This window comes from Octodon degus, unplaced genomic scaffold (genome assembly GCF_000260255.1).
Source record: "Octodon degus isolate 3935 unplaced genomic scaffold, OctDeg1.0 scaffold00017, whole genome shotgun sequence".
In the NCBI taxonomy this organism is placed as follows: Eukaryota; Metazoa; Chordata; class Mammalia; order Rodentia; family Octodontidae; genus Octodon; species Octodon degus.
This window is the reverse complement of record NW_004524593.1, coordinates 21,707,195-21,724,137: the sequence shown is the minus strand read 5'-3', so window position 1 is coordinate 21,724,137 and position 16,943 is coordinate 21,707,195. Positions and strand designations below refer to the sequence as shown.

Here is a 16,943-nt window from a genome sequence, read left to right as displayed (position 1 = left end):
AGAAAACACGAAAATGCCCGCTTCTACCTTGGAAAAGGCCCGAAGTCTGTTTTTCGAAAAGTATTTCAATGACAAGCATTCGTATAAACAATGAAAATTCTCTTGTCATAATGACATTTGGCCAACTCACTTTAGCACATACCCCTCCCACCCCCTACAGAACACTTCGTAAAAAATGTTTTACTAGAAAACAGGTCATTCACATTCCGATAAAGAGCGAAAGCCAAGAGCTTTATTACGAGAGCTGTTCAAGGGAAGCTCCAGTGTGCGCCTGTGAGAGTGGGTCCCCGTCAGCGTCCACGTGCTGGGGGGACATTAGGCCAAGAAGGAGCTGCACAGTCTTCTCCTTTCCGGACACTGCCCTTTGCTAAGGCGAGAATACACTTCATTTCAGAACAGAGTGCTACAGAAGAAAGCTACAGCACAGCACAGCACGGAACGGAAAACCCACTCGGCCTGGAGCCGCCGGGCCATGGCTGTCACCCGAGCTTAAGCTCCCCACGCAGGCAGGAGGTCAGCACTTATCCCAGCTTTATTTTTCTTCACGCTGATAAGATCTGAATACAGTTTCTCGGGAGTGTGCAGGTGGGGTCCATGTGCTGATATTACAGTAATGTACACATTAAGTAACATTGCACAGTCAACCTCCGGGGCTAAGTCAGTATAAAACAACAAGTATTAAAATGTACCCTTACCAGTGCCTTCGTATTGTGCATGTCACTAAGTATAAAAGAAAAGCTGACGAGGTCCATCACAAAGCTGCACGCCACGGGCGCAGCGAGGTGGAACACATACAAGGAACCTGGCAAAATACGCAGATCACGCGTGACAAGCCCACGGCCACCTGTGTGTCAAGCAGCGAGAAACCGTCAGAAACCGTCCCAGCAGCATGTCTCGATCCCCAGTCCTCGAGTGTCACAGACAATGCAGAGGCCGGCGATGGGACGAGGGCGCGTCCTCAGCACCCGCTAATTCCCGAGGCGGCGCTACCTCTGAACTGACTGACGCTGCGAAGACGAGGTGGCGCCGGGAGCAGTCCCAGTGCTGCCCTGGGACCCCGCGGGCCGGGAGGCAGCGGCCGGGCCGGCTCCACCGAGTCACCCGGGGACGCTCTGGTTCTTCTCCACTTCACTGCTGCGGGTCAGAGGCTCAGAAAACTCTTCAAAGTTCAAAGGAACTTGGTGCAGATTTAATTTTTTTTTCTCTAGTATTTCTTAGTTAGCTTGAGGCAAAGCTATTCTTTTATTTTCATGTACTTTGTCATAGAAACTCTAGTGTCAAAGCCGTAAACATCTTGTAGCTTCTCAATGAAACCGAGTAAATGTGAGCAGGAATAACTGTGTACCACAAGCAGATCTATTTATCAGCTTCTGGTTGAAATTTAAATAAGATTTTAAATAATTTTTAAAAGTCTGTGCTAGAGTGGTAAAAACCAGTTCCTGCACTATTAATCCTGGACACAATTTTCAGAATTGTATGATGGAGGTAAGAATTTTAAAAGCCCACCAGAATGTAAATAACAGGGAAAACACTTCAAGTCAGAGCATAAAATGTACATTATGTGCAGAAATCTAGACAACTATACAAGTTTTTAAGCAATTGTATTTTATTATACAACTCTATGAACAGAAAATGAACAGAAATACACAATATACTTACCTGTACATGTGAACCTACTCTGTAAGCTACAGCTATTTATTACAGCTCGTACGGACTTTAACTTTACAGTTCACGACTATGTATAGCTTATTGCATTAAGGGCAGGCTCCGGGGCTCCCGCCGCATGTTCAGCGCTGTGTCGCAGCCTCCAGGCCCCCCGCGCCCGCCCCGCTGCGGGGGCAGCTTACAGCTTCAGCTCGTTCGCTACTTTCGATGCGATGTTCTTGAAGGCCATTGACGTCCCTGATATCCGCTTGAAGCGGACCCCGTTGAGCGACAGCCGCGGCAGCTTGCACACCTCCATCTCCCACTGCACGAGGCTGTCCTGCCGCGCGTCGCCGTGCACGCAGAAGAGCAGGAAGCGCTCCCTCTGCTCGTAGTCGCAGTTGTTGGCGTCCAGCACCTTGCGGATCTCCCGCATCATGTCACTGGGGTCCATGGAGCTGGTGGTCTTCATGCTCCAGGTGAAGCGCAAGGACCGGGGCTTGGAGTCTTTGCCGTCTTCTTTCTCTCGCTCTCGCGGTTCCCCAGACGCACTTCTGCAAGAACAGAGTGAAAGGTGAGAAGAAAAGCAAACGTTCCATTCAGGGAAGAACCAAATGCACACAGACGTGTGGTGTAGTTCAGCGCTGACGGAGCCTGCCCGCTCTGCGGTCCACCCTCCCCTGGCAAAGCTCTGCACTACGTGGCTACTGCGCAGCGAGGCCCAGAGAGGCCTTCTGCTTCGGTGTCCAGTGCCATCAAGCGTATTCAGCTAGCGTAGCGTATTTCCCCTACACACATTTACTTGTGGAAAGGAAATTTGCAGCTCAAAGTGAAAATTTAATATTCTTCCCAGTTCCTTCCACATCTTCTGTTCTAGTTTACAAAAGACAAAAACAAACACAAGAACCAAGGAGCACAAGCATTCTGGCTGTAAAGCATATTTTTGATATATAAAAATTTATTTTTTTGTGTTTCTTCTGCCCTTTTTGAATAAAACAAGTGTAACGAGGGCAAGAGACCAACAGCTTGCGAAGATGCTGGAGCGCAGGGCTCTCACCGAAGGATGGCACAGCTGGGCCACGCACGCTGGGTGCCTCCTGGGACCGCCACTCACTGCCCGCATCCCTGCAGCAGTCTCCGAGGCCACCGCCCTCCTGCCTGCCCATCTCTGCTCACACCCACAGGGGCCGGTGTGTGGGGAGACATGCTGGACTCCACACCACTCCTGACACGCGGCCCACTCAACCCCGGACCCACCGAGGCTGGGTGCCATGTGCCCCACTTCCACCACAGTCCTGCTCCTTTCTCCATGGGGCCCTGCCCCCCCCCGGACCTCACCCTCCCTGCACCCCGCCGCTCTGCGCCCTACTGTGTCTTCCCTGCAGTGCTTACAGTGTTCCAAACACTCTCTAACTGATGGCCTCTCGGCCGCACACGCCATAGGTCACCACCAGTGCTCTAAGCCATTCCTCAGACTTGTTCCTTGTCACCCGTGTCTCCCACAGACTGCCAACTCTAGGATGGCCAGGAACAGATGGTGTATCTCAGGCATCTAGAACCACCCTAGCACATGGATGGGGATCAACATGTCTGCCAGATTAATCTGCCTTGGTTATGTAAACCAGAGAACCTACTGCAAGTAAGTGAATCACAGGTAGGTAAAAGTAAGAGGTTATTCATGACAGAATGTGCTGTAATTAATCTGCTGAACAACTGTACAAATATAGATAAAAGTTGTGGTTTTTAACTTGTTTAACTATCTCACCTATGAATTAAGAAAATACATATTTTGAAAGGAATTTGTAATCTGTTATGTGAGTATTTTCTACTAATACACATCAATACTAGAACGTCAGGTATGCACGCCTACATTTGTGTCCGTGGGGTTTGATATCCAATGGCCCTTTCACTCCTAGGTAAGTCTCCAAGACTGCAAACCTGCAGAGAACAGGCAGAGGCTGCTCTCCACGCCTGCTAAGTGAGGGGCGCTCTCCTATCCATGCTCCACTTCTTCCCTGCTCACCGAACTGGCCACTGCACTCGGGTCCCCAGGAGGCCACGTGAGCCCATGGGTACCCACAGTGACAGAGTACACACACTGGCTTAGGGCAGGGGCTGAGAGGCCACACAGGACCGACACACAGCCAAGCCACCTACACTGCTTTTCCAAGGTTAGAGAGCCAGAGAACTGGAAGCCCACTTTCCTTCCACGTGTCCCTAAGGTGGTGCAGAAACGGGAGGCTGCACACATCTGGATGTACCTGTCACACAACCCCGTGGACCGCAGACAGCTGCCTCCCACACGGTGGGCACCCACATAGCAGCTTGTGCACCCTGAGCTGCGGGCAGGAGCCATGCGCAGCACCCCAAGCATACCCTGCACCTCCCGCTTACAAGGCCCGCAGGAGATGCAGGTACCAGGCGCCCTCCAAACACAGCAGGGCTGGTGGTGGAACACAGCCCACGCCAAGGCCGGCGGGCAGTCTGTGCGTCTAACCACAGGCGGCAGCACACCGCTGAGCACCTCCTGCACCCCCACTCTATCCTCTGCGCTATGGCGTCTGCAGCAGCTTGCTCTGGAGGTCGAGTGAGCAGCAAGCACTTCATAAATAGTAGAGATTTGACAAGTTTGCTCAAAAACAAGTGCAACTGCTCTCCAGTGAAGGAAATACGAAGGATTAGTTCTTAAATTCTTATGTTAATAGAACGAGGTAGCATGTCAGAGAGACAAAAGCGCGGGCAGATGAGCCACAACATCGCAGCGGCCCACGGCCCTGACACTGCCAAGCGTCTCTGAGGACGTCCAGGGATCCATAGGGCCAAGGTGCGAGCACCAGGAGCCGCGGCCAGGTCGCCTGGCAGGAAGGGGAAGCCAGGTGCATCTGCCCCCTCCCTCCTGGTACCGAGCTTCTGAAAGAAGCACCCCAGTGAGGATACAAACACAGTGCGTTAGAAAAACCTTACTCCTTGCACTCCAAACTATTCCGTCCAATTCTAACACACTGTGGGGACAAGTCTGGACAGTGGTCTACAGGAGAAGGCTTTACAGGTTTCCATCATGTTTCCTACGTCAAACGATTTAAAAAGAAGAAATTAAATCAGAGGCCTCAGTTCAGCTGGTCAAAAGTAATTTCTGAGTAAAGCCAGGCCTCAGTCTTCCTGTAGAACTACTTATGGGTCTGAGACTCCTGTCGTGTTCCTCACTCCTGTGTACACCCAGAATATCTGATCACTGGCATTTCTTGTGTCCCAGGTGTCGGAAGTGTGCACCCCAACACCGACACAACTACAGCTGTAGCAATGTGGCCCCGACCATTCCTGTCAGGATGCAGGCGCTTGGCCCCTCACAACCCCGAGTCTTCCCTGTGGTCCTCACTGCCCTGGAGTCTGAGATCCATTACCAGCAGGAATACTCAACTAGTGTTTAATGTCCAAACCCCATGGAGAACTCAGGACAGAGATGAAAGGTTCAGGACTGAGTGCTCGCCCGAGACACCACGGGTACCAAGCCATCCTGCACCTGTAGCCACCAGGTACCCCGTGTGACCTGTGCTGGCCTGGCATGGGCTGAGTGTAGTTACAGTGCACTAGTGAGACGGGTGAGGACACTGTGGCCTGTTAACTTCCATGAGGCGTCTTGGTGAACAGAAAGGCCATTTCCTTCCCGACTATGGAACTCTAGATAATGTCCTGAAGACACAAGCATCAAGGTGATTCACTCACACACCATTACACACGAGCCGCCCTCAAGCCTACCCCAACATGAAGCTGAGGTGGACCCTGCCCAGATATAAGTATCATCGCTACTGCCAAGGCCTGGCGACCAGGGAGGTCCGTGCTTGGGCCCGGGGACCCAGCACTCATGCACGGTGGCAGCTCCTTACCTGGATGGGTCCGTTCTGCCACTGGCTTCACCTTCACTCGGATCCCTCAAAACAAAGTAAAAGTTGAAATGTTTAATGACAGAAGTGAGAAATATCCTGAGAAAGCCACCTCTAAAGTGACTCTCTGATGAACTTGTCCACGATAACAACTTTACTGCTAGTTGTGTGACCTCATGTTCTACCCTCCTACTGTGGCCCTGTGTGCTGCCACTGAGAACTGGGGACAGTGAAGCAGAGACGCCAAGGGAATTCCCAGCCACGATTTTAGTGCCGTGGTTTATCCTTTGGGGTTAGTCCAATATAATCTCAACTTAAAATTACTAATTATAAGCAACAAGATTAAGCTTCACATTTGTTATATATAATTCTAGTGGTTAACTCAATTGAGAAAGTATATAAATTAACCTTGTAATTTGAAATAAAGTTCAATATGTAGGTATTTCTCAAGATAAACACCAATTTTTAAATAAACAATTGACTTATTTCAACGTTCTGCTAACAATTCATGCACGGCAGTCAAAGCCTATCGAAAAAATCTACAACTCAGATTCCGTCTTCAGCACAAACCCTGATCTCACCTGTGGATCCACCTGTGAGCTACCACTGAGCAAACACTTGGCCTTCCGCTGAGGGTAATTAGCATTTCTGAAGTCCACCAGCATTTTAATCACTTAGTCATTCTAAAGAGTAATTATCTAGATAGAAATATCAAGTTTAAACTAATTTAAAACTATTAAGACATGGCTTTTTGATAGAACAAATACAGCCTGTGGTCCCCCGGACCTACGTGAAGGCCAGCGGTTTACTGTACCCTTCTCCCAAGACTGCTAACCCTGGAGGCAGGGACCTGCCCGGTCCCTTCACACCCACCCTGCACCTCCCTCCATGGGCTCTGCAGGCAGCAGGCATGGGAGGCGTGGCGTGGACCGACCAGGGGGCGGGGCTGGCTGGCATGTGGTGCTGGGGGATCGAACCGTGGTCCCTGTGCTTTGCCAAGCTTGTTTCAAGTAGGTGCTTTAGACCACTGAGCCATCTCTCCAGCCCCAATATTTTATTTTTTATTTTTATTTTTTAGGGAAGGATCTACAGGCTGTTCTGGGTCTCACTACTAGATCGAACTCAGTGATCCACCTGTTTACAGTTTCCCAAGGGCTGGGATTACAGGCGTGCACCACCACGCCCAGGCTCAATCGCGATCTCAGCACAGACCGTGGGGGCGGGGCCGGCACAGCAGGCCTGGGGATTGAACCCCTGGGCCCTGGGTCTGCTTGCAGGCGCTTTAATCCGCGGAGCATTTGGACAGCCCTTTAAAATTTTCAAATTCTTTCTGTCCCTCTTATCTCTCTGATAAGAAAAAAGGCTTTTGTATTACTCGACTTCTTTCTTCCAATTTCTGCGAAATAGCAGCTCCCACGAGAGCTCAGGAACCACCTTGGAAGCCATCTCTGCGAAGGCCCGGCTGCCTGCGCTCCCGACTCCACGCAGGGCACTGACCTGCGTACGAACTTGGAGGCGATCTTGCTGATGATGCCCGTGGACGTGCCCCGCCGGGCGTGCGCGAAGGCGCCGGGCTCGTGCGCGGGGGAGGCGGGCGGCCCGTTGTGCGCAGCGCTGCGGCGCTCGCGGAGCTGCTCCCCGTGGAAGGTGCTGCGGCTGGAGCTGCCCCTGGGGAAGCGCGTGCGGTCCGGCGTGGCGGCGCTGATGCTGTGCGCCGACGGGGAGGCGGCAGGCACTCTCTGGGTGGCCCTGCGGGACAAGGCACCCGCCGTGAGAAGCAGAACCAGACCCATTTCCTCTGCTCGCAGCAGAGGGCAGAGGCAAGACTCCCAGGTTAGGCGGAGTTATTGTCCCCCTTGGACGGGGACAGGGTTTCTTTTAGTGTAATTAAAGCTCAACACTTTTTACCAAAGCTTGGTCACTAAAGAGTAAGAAATTACTGCCACAGAGACACAAAGACAAACACTGGTCAGGACCGGAGCGCCCCAGCGGCGAAGCAGCTTGGGGACGAAACTTTCCCTGCTGATGTCAAAAATGAAAATCCCAACTCTGACCTCACGTGACCAGTGACAGGCAAATGGAAGAACTCCAAGCTTCGTGTAGGAAGTGCCCCTCAGGCTGCTGGTGTGAGGGAGACCACAAACATGCATGCGTTTAGACCTGCTGGCCACACCCCAAATACTCATTATGCAAATATTTAAAAATCTGTAAAAATTTAAAATTCAAGATGCTTCTGGTCCCAACAATTTCAGACAAGGGATTCTCAGTTTGCATTCTTAAACTGCTTAGTGTGGACCATGAATTTTATTGTTTATCAGAAAATTTTTGAATAAAATCTCCCACTTTTAATTTTAGGCCTCAATGACAGCATAAGCCTATAATGGCATTAAGGATACAGCTAACAAAAACCTACTTATCAAAAAGGTAAAAACATTCTGAAATTTGAGAGCTCATAAGACAGAGGCATCTATTTGTATACCTGCACAGCATCTTGGGAGTTCATCTGGTTGTAGGGTCACTGGCATAGCCAGGGGGTCTTAAGGCCCCCTGTCTTGTCTGTTTAGCTAGCAAAACAATTCAGTTTACTTAAGTGATAATTAGCCAGTGACACTGGGCTTCACCAGGAGGCTGGGAAGTGAGTTATGCTTCGGCTCTCTCTCGCTGGAAGCTCGACTTCCTCATATTTCCAAACCCTGCGGCAGTCTCTAAAACAACCAGGCAAAGCGCGGGGAGCAGGACGTACCCAGGCCGGTAAGCTTCGGAGCCATCTTTGATGGTTGGCAGCGTGACCTTGATCGGATGTCCGGACGTGGACATGGACTTCTGGTGGCGCGGCCGGGCGGAGGGGGCGGCGGAGGCTCCGGCGGAGGGGATGCTGCCCACGGACATCTCCGTGAGGCTTCCGGGAGAAGCAGGTGAGAAGACCCGGAAACGGAAAACAAAAGGCAACAAAGGAGAAAAGGGCAGCTTATTAAAGGTGAAGGCACAGATTTTAAAAAATCTAAATAGACCAATACTTTTCAAGACTGAATCACTTCAAGGAGCCTCACACCAGGCACCTGGCTAATGAGGCTGCTGGCACTCTTGGACGTACAGAGGGAGCTCCTCCTCGGCAGGCCGAGGCGGGAGGAGCCAAGCTGGAACCCGGCCTGCAGCGAGAGCCTGCCTGAAGACGCAGGGCTGGGGGTGATCGCGTCCTGGCCGCAGCCCAGACGCAGCGTACAGGAGAGCCGAGCACTCTCCCGCACTGAGATCTCAGGAGCACTCGCTTCATATTCATGTGACCCTAAGAAGCAGGAAACCACTTGTGTGCCTGTGTGACCGCTGCAGAGACGGCTCCGACTGCAGGCATCTTCACGCCCGCGCGGCGGCGGCAGCGCCACTAGATTACGCGTGCAGCACGAGTGCACCGTCACCCGGTCACTGCCTCTGGCAGCCTCAACACACAGGCTCTCGGTTGCCTACCGGCTTAGCGCTCAGCACAGGAGGACAGCTAACGGGCAGACGGGCTTCCGGCTGTCTGGCCTAGGGGATCTCACGCCGGAAGACACTGATCTCGAGCCTGGAGCCTCGCAGGGCTCTAACGGAGAAGGGCTCTAACCGAGAAGGGAGAAAGTGCTCGGCTGAGAACACAGGCCGGTTAGGATGGATCCAACCCAGGATATGAATTGGTTGCATTTCTTGAAATAATAAAAATAAAGGACCTATCATCGTTTAAAATATACTTTAAGAAGTTCGTGGTTCCGACCGAGCGGTTAGGGAGGCCCTGTTTTTTCAGGGGATGTAAAATGGGCCTTTCCGCCTGGGTCCAGCGACGACTTGGGGGCGCAGAGGGGCGTGCTGCCCCCAGCTGCGGTCGGTCACGCAAGGCGCGTCCTGCCGCGCTCGCCCCCGGCCCCCCCAGCTGGCGCAGGCCGGCGTGGCACGCGCTCTCGGGGCTGCACTCCCGCGCTCCCGCCTGCTCATCTGCGGGCCCCGCAGCCAGCCCACCGCGGAGACGGCGCCCACCTGCTGTCCTTCCCGTTCTGCAGCGCGGCGTAGCGGTCTGCGCTCCTCTCGCAGACGTACGTGTTCCTTCTGGCCATGCTGCCGCCGCCGTACACATTGTTCTTTGAGAAGGAGAGAGCGACGTTAAAGCTCCAACAGTGTCCTTAGCGCCGCTCTGCCGCGAGGACCTCGCAGGAGCAGAGCCCCGCGCACCGGCCGCCTCCGCCCTCCGCGCACCGAGCTCTCACGCAGCCCACCCTCGTCGTCCTCGCGCCCACCGCCCGCCGCCCAGCAGGGCCTCGGCGCTCCCTCGGCGGGTGAGGGTGGGAAGCCGCGGGCAGGCTCGCCTTCACGCCCAGCCCTGGCACTGGCAGGCCCAGGCCGTGCAGACGCCCGCCTTCCCACTTTGCTCCTGCCCGGAGCCCTGGCTCCGGCCACCGCCACGGCCCAGATACCAAAGCCGCGGGCCAAAGGCGAGCCCCGGGAGCCTCTCTGAGGGGGCCTTGGAGTCGGGGTGAGCCAGGAGGCCGGCGGCCGAGGGAGGGCGCAGAGCGGGTGTGCCCCACCACGCACAGCCGGGCCTCCGGCTCTGCCTGCCAACCGCTGCTTATTACAGCGTACAGAAGGATCTTCGAAAGGCCTAAAGCACTCTCTGTCTCATTCTTATCCAACAGGAAAACAAAAATCTTATTTTTGTCCAATCTATTTTTACTATTCTTTAAAATATATAATTAGCCTAAAATTTATTTAATAAGGAGGGCCAGAAAATTAATATTTACTTGAATTCACTTGGAGAAGCAAAAAAACTACTGAAATTGTGTACATGAAGATTTAAAACCTTTCAATAGTACAGCATCTTAGGTGAAAGGAGTTTTGTCACCGGTTATGGAAAAAGCATAAATTGAAAACTACAAAAGTACAGCAGGAAAAGAGGCCAAGATTATGAAGAAATTTGAGGTTAAGACTTGTTCTGTTAATTGAAGACAAAGACAATGAACATTGACTCCTTATGAAACTAGCTCACATCAGAATTCTTTAAAAACTAAATGGCATGTGCCTTTCCTACTGTGAGGTTGTCCCCGCCTCGCCTGTTTTCTCATTTAGTCTGCCATTAACATGTGCCCCTGGGAAATGACACAAAAATGTCACAGCTTGGCATACACAGCTGCACACACAACTTGGATTTTATTGTGGCGGCAGATTCCTCATTTCTGAACATTTAAGTTACTTCCTACTTTGTCTTTATAAGATACAAAGGAAGTTCAACTGTCTAGAAGCTTACTGGACATTTTCAATTCCGGGGAAAATTCTAGAAACAACAGAAAATAGGGGAAATTATTAAGACTGCATAAAACTACATACAAGGAGGCATCAGGTCCCTCATGGGCAGAAGATGCACCAGGCGCAGCCAACCAGCACTGGGCATCTCATAGCTCTGGAGAAATTGTCCTTCGGTCCCGTGCAAACCATACCCCCATGTGCCTGGGCCAGTGCCCCAAGTCTGGTCTCACCTGCTCATGCCCTGTGCTCCTGCCTGACCTCTAGTGCCAGGGACGCTCAGGTGGGAGTCGGTGTGCCAGACAGGTGTACACACAGAACACGCTTCTGCAGTGGCCCTTCCTAGGTCACACACCCAAGCTGTGCTTTCTGAGAGGCATGGAGGGTTGATGAGGGAGGGCTTGGGGACAGAGAAAGGACATATACCAGGCCCTTGACTTGCAGTTAGTTTTATACCATATTTAGATGCAGCATCTTCATAACATATTTAGATACAGTAATCACTGTAGCGTTTTATATCTCTGAGGGAAGTAATTTGTCCTGTTTTTCAAAAAGTTAGGTGTTTTTTTTTTTTTTTTTTTTTGGTGGAAATTGACACTCTCCCCACTTGTCTGCCAACTGCCAGCTAAGTATCATTTGCCAGGATCACTCTTCGGTTGGTTAGCCTAACGTTAAATAACACTACCAAGGCATCTTCCACTGTTACCCAAAATCTGCTTCAAATTCTATGAACATTAACTGTGCTGTTAAAACTAGCAGGCTCAGTAGTGCGCACCTGCAGGCCCAGCACTCCTGAGGCAGGGGGAGGATCACAGGTCTGAGCCATCCTGGGCCACTTAAGCGACTTATCGAGACCCTGTCTCTAAATGAAAAATAAAAGAGGGCTGAAGATGTAACTCAGTGTGGGTGCCCTGGTTTCACTCCCAGGACCAGGAGAAAAAGTACTACTAAACTATCGCCTACCACGTCACCTACCCATGCCGTGGGTGACGCTCTACCATCAGAAGCCAAGGAGCTCTCGTGTCCTGTCAGGGGAAAGTCCACCATGCTTACACTAGTACTCGCTGGCAAACACTATGCATTTGTCTAGTCAGTATTTTACCATAACGCAGACCCTGGGTCACAAACGCTCAAGTCCCTTCTGCCTAAGGAGTTGCGCAGAGAAGGGATCTAAGGTGCTTTAAGGAAACTGCCAACTTGCACAGGGACCCAGATGCGGCCCATCAGCTGCACCAGCAGTGGGAGAGGCAAAGCAGGATCCTTCTTTCTCACCCTTCAGATTAGCCACAGCTTTAAGGCCATGTCCGTTGCTGATGGTCCTGTGGGAAGGTCGCTGCTCTCTGTGGTCCCCCACTGTCCGGAATCACCCTGGCAGTGCTGACTGAAAATCTACACGCGTACACGTGAGGACCGCCATCAGGCAGCCAGTGCCACCAGGTTCACAGCACAGCGGCGCACAGTGAACGCAGGGAGATGGGCAGGCACCAGGGTGACCAGGCCACGCCGGCCGGTGCCGGCCCCTGCAGCGCGGTGAGGCTAGCACAGAGTGCGGGCTCGCAGCAGGCCCGGAATCAGGCCTGCGAAAGTGCAGTGGAGAGAAATGCGCCCACCCAAAGTCCAGGTAGATGTTCACACTGAGAAGTGGGGGTCCTGCATGCCCCAAAGGCTGCATGTCCCAGCATGGGTGCCTGCGTGTGCTGACCACGTGCGGCTATTAAGACGACCTGCCACACCGCAGCGAGGAAGACAAAAATGTAACACACACGATCTGGCCTATTTCTTTCTTTCTTTCTTTCTTTCTTTCTTTCTTTTTTTTTTTTTTAAATAGAAAGCACAATAAAATAATTCTGTAGGGTCACTTAAGCTCTCTTTTACAAGGAAACCCAGGGAAGAACTCCGCCCAAATCACTGGCACAGGTCATGTGAAGAGCTGAGAATGTTAGGTAATAGCTAGGAAAGAGGATGCCATCAGTTTTACTTTAGAAAGTTCCCAACTCTAAGCAAAATTATTATTTCCCTTTCTCAAATTACCAAAATTAACCATTTAATTAAAAAAAACCCTAGTGGTTAAAAACAGAATTTCTCTACCAGAATCATGCTCTGATCTAAACAGTGAGGATCTGTGCCCAGCACGTGAATCTGCACTCACGCTCTCGCTCAGAGGCACCCTCTCCTCAGCGAGCACGATCCCACGCCCGCCACCCACTGGGCACCGGTGTGCCAGGCGAGCAGAGCTGCAGTTTCCGTGGGAACCACGGGGGACAGAGCTGGCCAGCGTGGAGCCCCAAAGCCACACCTCAGAGACTGCACCAGGAAGGCTGCGCAGAGGGAGGACTCGGGCCTCAAAGCCACCCAGGGAAGGGGACAGCCAATGGCCACGGCCCACAGAGGGGTCTGGGGACAGAGCTGGTTGTGTGCGGGGCAGGATGAGACTCTGGGGTGGAAAGACAGGCAACATGGGGGGTGGGAATCAGTGACCACCTCTGTTCTTCCTGCTGTGCAGGTGGTAAGCCCGTGGCCAGCCTAGGAAAGCCACGTGTAGAAGCTCTAACCTTCGTGTTTCCAGGAGGATCAAGTGGAAGGGAAGCGGTTCTACATTGTGACTTTTAAAGTCATCATGTGCCTCCAGGAGGGGACAATCTGGTCCCTATTCTAACAGCTTGAGGGCTTGTGGGTTAGCTCCACTGTTTGAGTCATCTGCTTGCGTAGATTCAGTTAGGCGCAAGGGACCATGCTTCCATCCCCAGCTCCACAACCTCACCAGACTGGCACTTAGGGCAGCCTGAGCTAGAAAAAAAAAAAAATCCTGTAAACAGCAGCGTGTCTCACTGAGCCGCAGCCCACGACCCCAAGCCCAGCCCACTGTGAGGAAGACGCGGTGCTTTTCTGCGCGCCACGCCTTGCCTGCTATTTACAGCGATCCCTGTGCTTCCCACTGCATGATGTAAGCACTTCCTGCTCCTGCCCTTGGCTTAAAAGCTACCATCACAGCTTTGTTCTCCAGCTGCTTGCCACCAGCTCCTGCGCTTGGGTCTGCTCACCACTGTGATTTCTGATGCTTGTACACCTGCCCGAGAGGTGGGGCTGTCCGGAACCTCACCCAGCCTCACGCTGCCTGGAATCTCAGCGCCTGTTCCAGCCCTTACATGTCACACGCCAGATCACGCACACTTCAGCGTGTTGTTCAGCTACCATCCCCGCCTGCGTGCCTTCTAGGGGCCTCAACTGCTCCTCTCGTTCCCACGGCTACAGTGTGCACCTCCATGTGGTGTCTGGGCACCCTCACACCTAAGTCCAGCCGCCTTCCCTGAACAGGAGGCTTCTGGTTTGCAGAGCTGGGCTGACCCTGTGTCTTGGGCCTGCAAGGCAAGTGCTCCCCGAGCCACGCCCCGGCTCTGAGCCCTAACACCACACTCAGCCACTGCCTCAGACAGAGGAGCTACGGCAGGGGAGCTCTCCCAGCTGGGGAGGCCATGACCCTGAGTCCTTTCGGCGGCTTCATGGCCTTTGTGAGCAGCTTCCTCCTCTTTCGAGCTCTTCCAGTTGTGACTCCCATGGACACACTTAAAAGGGCCGAAGCTAACGATCTCCCAGAGGCTCTGAGCACAGTGAGGGAGCGGCCGAGTGCACTCACACTGGGCATGGTGGAGGCCTTCTTCCTCTCGGGGCCGGTGAGCGGGCTGGCTGTCACTTCGCTTTTCGAGCCCACTGTGATGCTGCCCAGTTTCCGGGCCACATCTTTGTCCCACTCCTCTTTCTGCTCGCTTTCCACACTGTTGGCCTGTGGTCTCTTGGTGTAGGACACAGCCGGGGGGATGGATGGGCCGGCTGGAAGGCAAACAGCAGCACAGTTAGCCGGACAACAGGGGACACACTTTCCTCTCTGGACACGAACTCCACGAGAGACGTCAGCATTTGCAGGCTTTGTGCTGCACTGAGACTCCTGTTTCGTTACAAAGCTCAGCCCTGCAAATGGGATCTGTTCTGCCCTGCGGCTGAGTGGCTCTGGGGGAGCTGCGGGCTACAGGGGCATGTGACAGGGAGTGGGAGGGCCCAGCCCGCCTCTCTCTGTCCCCAGCATTGGGGCCCCACCGTGATCACTGAAGCGCCGCTGCTTCTGATTGGCTGAGATGCTTCGCTGGACCTTCAGGTGCGCAGGGGACTGCAGGGTGCTGTTGTTGAGGTCGCTGCTGGGCCGGGACCTCTGGCTCAGGTTCGCACTGGACAGTGCCTCGCCACCTTCAAACTGTGAGAAGAAGGGCAGGGTTTTAAACCAGAAAAACTTTGATATACGCCAACAAAACGCACTCTGGACTTTCTACACTATTCAAAACTACACCGGCAATAACCAGCTCTAAAAGCCCAGTGGCTGCAGGTACAGCATGTCAGGCTGGCGCCAGGGAAGTGGAGCCTGAGGGTGCTGGCCACCTTCTGCTCCTTGGTATAAGCCCTCAGCTTAGTTAATACACCAAACAGGCGACCTAGATTCCTTCCTGGTCCTCAGTGGTGGCCCCTGGCTGAAGGTGCTCACCGTGTTGCTCTGTTTCATCAGCGCAACAAGGCTGCAGACCACTAACCTGCATCTCACAGACAGGCAAGCTGAGGCTGAGTCGAGGGCTGGGGCTGGGGCTGGGGCGTGCCGAGCAAGCCGGAAGCTCTGACCTTGGTCCTCAGCACCAAAGCCAAGCAACAAACCTCTCCTAAGAATCAAGGGACATTGCTGGGGCTCAAACTTAGAAGAAAATGTAACATTTTAAATATATATAGTGTGTGTGCACACATACTGTATTCAGATATCTGTATTTCCAAACTTTATGCTCTGACCTAAGATTATTTTGTTTGTTTTTCTTCACATTTACAATACAAAATTAGAGTTATTTGCTGTAATCAGGAAATCACATCTAGGGCTGGCAAATAGCTCAGTGGATTAAAATGCCTGCTTAGGCAGATGCAGGGGCTGGGGTTCAATCCCCAGGTCTGCGGGCCGGGCCCACCCCAGGGCATGCCGAGACAGCAATTGAGACTGGGTGTGGTTGCACGTGCCTGTAACCCCAGCACTTGGGAGGCTGTAAACAGAAGGATCACTACGAGTCCAATCCACGCAGTGAGACACTGCACACCCAGTCCTAAACAAAAAAAAAAGGAAATCACATCTATTTGAAACTAAGCACAATAAAGGAGGGATTGACACACTGCCCATCTGCAACATAAAAGGTGCTTGCTGCCTGCCTGCACGCGTGGACAGTAATGCGGGCCTTCGCTAGGCGAGCTGAGTGCGCAGTGCCTGTGAGCAGGGCCGGGGGCCTCCGGAAGCCAGGTGACCACAAGCGGACCACACAGAACTCGCAGCCACTGCCAGCACTGCCCACAGAGCTCTCATGCTACCGTGTACCCCTTCATCGACCTAGGAGATAGGCACTCTGAGGTCCTCGCTTGGCAGGTGAGTAGACCGAGGCCCTGCAGATGGAGTAAGCTGCCTACGTCATGGGAGTGTCCATGTGGGCGGGCCAGGCCTGAACCTGGTGGCCAGGTCCCTGCTCTTACTGCTGTGCCAGATTCACCAGCTTACACCCCAAGCACCCGGGTCCCAGCTCAGTTCTCTGACACAATCAGTATTTTTCTTTAAAAAGAAAATTAAAGATCTGAGGAAAAAATCTTAGAAAATGTGAGCAGAAACTGTTAAGGACTTTAGAAATAACCGCTGGCACCATTCTCCGGACAGAGCCCCTGGTGCTACTTCTAGAGTCATCAGTGTCCCTGTCAAAGTACCTTCTCTCAGTGACACTGCCTGGGCAGCCTCTGGGGGACCGTGAGTTAGTGAGGCACCAGTGCGGTCCTCAGAATGGCCCTGGACACGACTGTGTGCACCACGGGCCCTCTCGTGCTTGTCACTGTCCTTCCTGCATCCCCAGAGTGACCCCGCTGCCTGCGGCAAGGATGCCACACTCGGACATGCACGGGGCACACGCAGCAGCTCTAGGGCTACATCCGAAGGCGAGGCTGCGCGGGCTGCCCGGCAGGACAGCGACTGCTCTCTCACAGATCTCTCTTGGTACCTGGGGATGGCACGAGCTCCCAACCTAGCACCTGCGCTCTCAAGCGCAGCAGATAAGGGCACTCCAGTCCTTGCGCCACTGTGGGCATCACAGAACA

At 53.0% G+C, this 16,943-nt stretch overlaps 1 protein-coding gene across 1 annotated transcript in view; it reads right to left on the bottom strand.

The window, feature by feature from the left end:
* Positions 1–1,584: 1,584 nt before the first annotated feature.
* The window catches only part of Mark1 (microtubule affinity regulating kinase 1), a 119,769-nt gene continuing 104,410 nt past the window's right edge, over positions 1,585–16,943 (bottom strand). The window contains exons 12-18 of the mRNA XM_012513738.2: positions 14,883–15,036; positions 14,425–14,618; positions 9,534–9,634; positions 8,269–8,424; positions 7,023–7,274; positions 5,529–5,573; positions 1,585–2,198 (exon numbers count right to left, since the gene is read on the bottom strand). Coding sequence (XP_012369192.2) covers positions 1,844–2,198; positions 5,529–5,573; positions 7,023–7,274; positions 8,269–8,424; positions 9,534–9,634; positions 14,425–14,618; positions 14,883–15,036 — 1,257 coding nt within the window. The 3' untranslated portion in view covers positions 1,585–1,843. The remainder of the gene's footprint in view (positions 2,199–5,528; positions 5,574–7,022; positions 7,275–8,268; positions 8,425–9,533; positions 9,635–14,424; positions 14,619–14,882; positions 15,037–16,943) is intronic.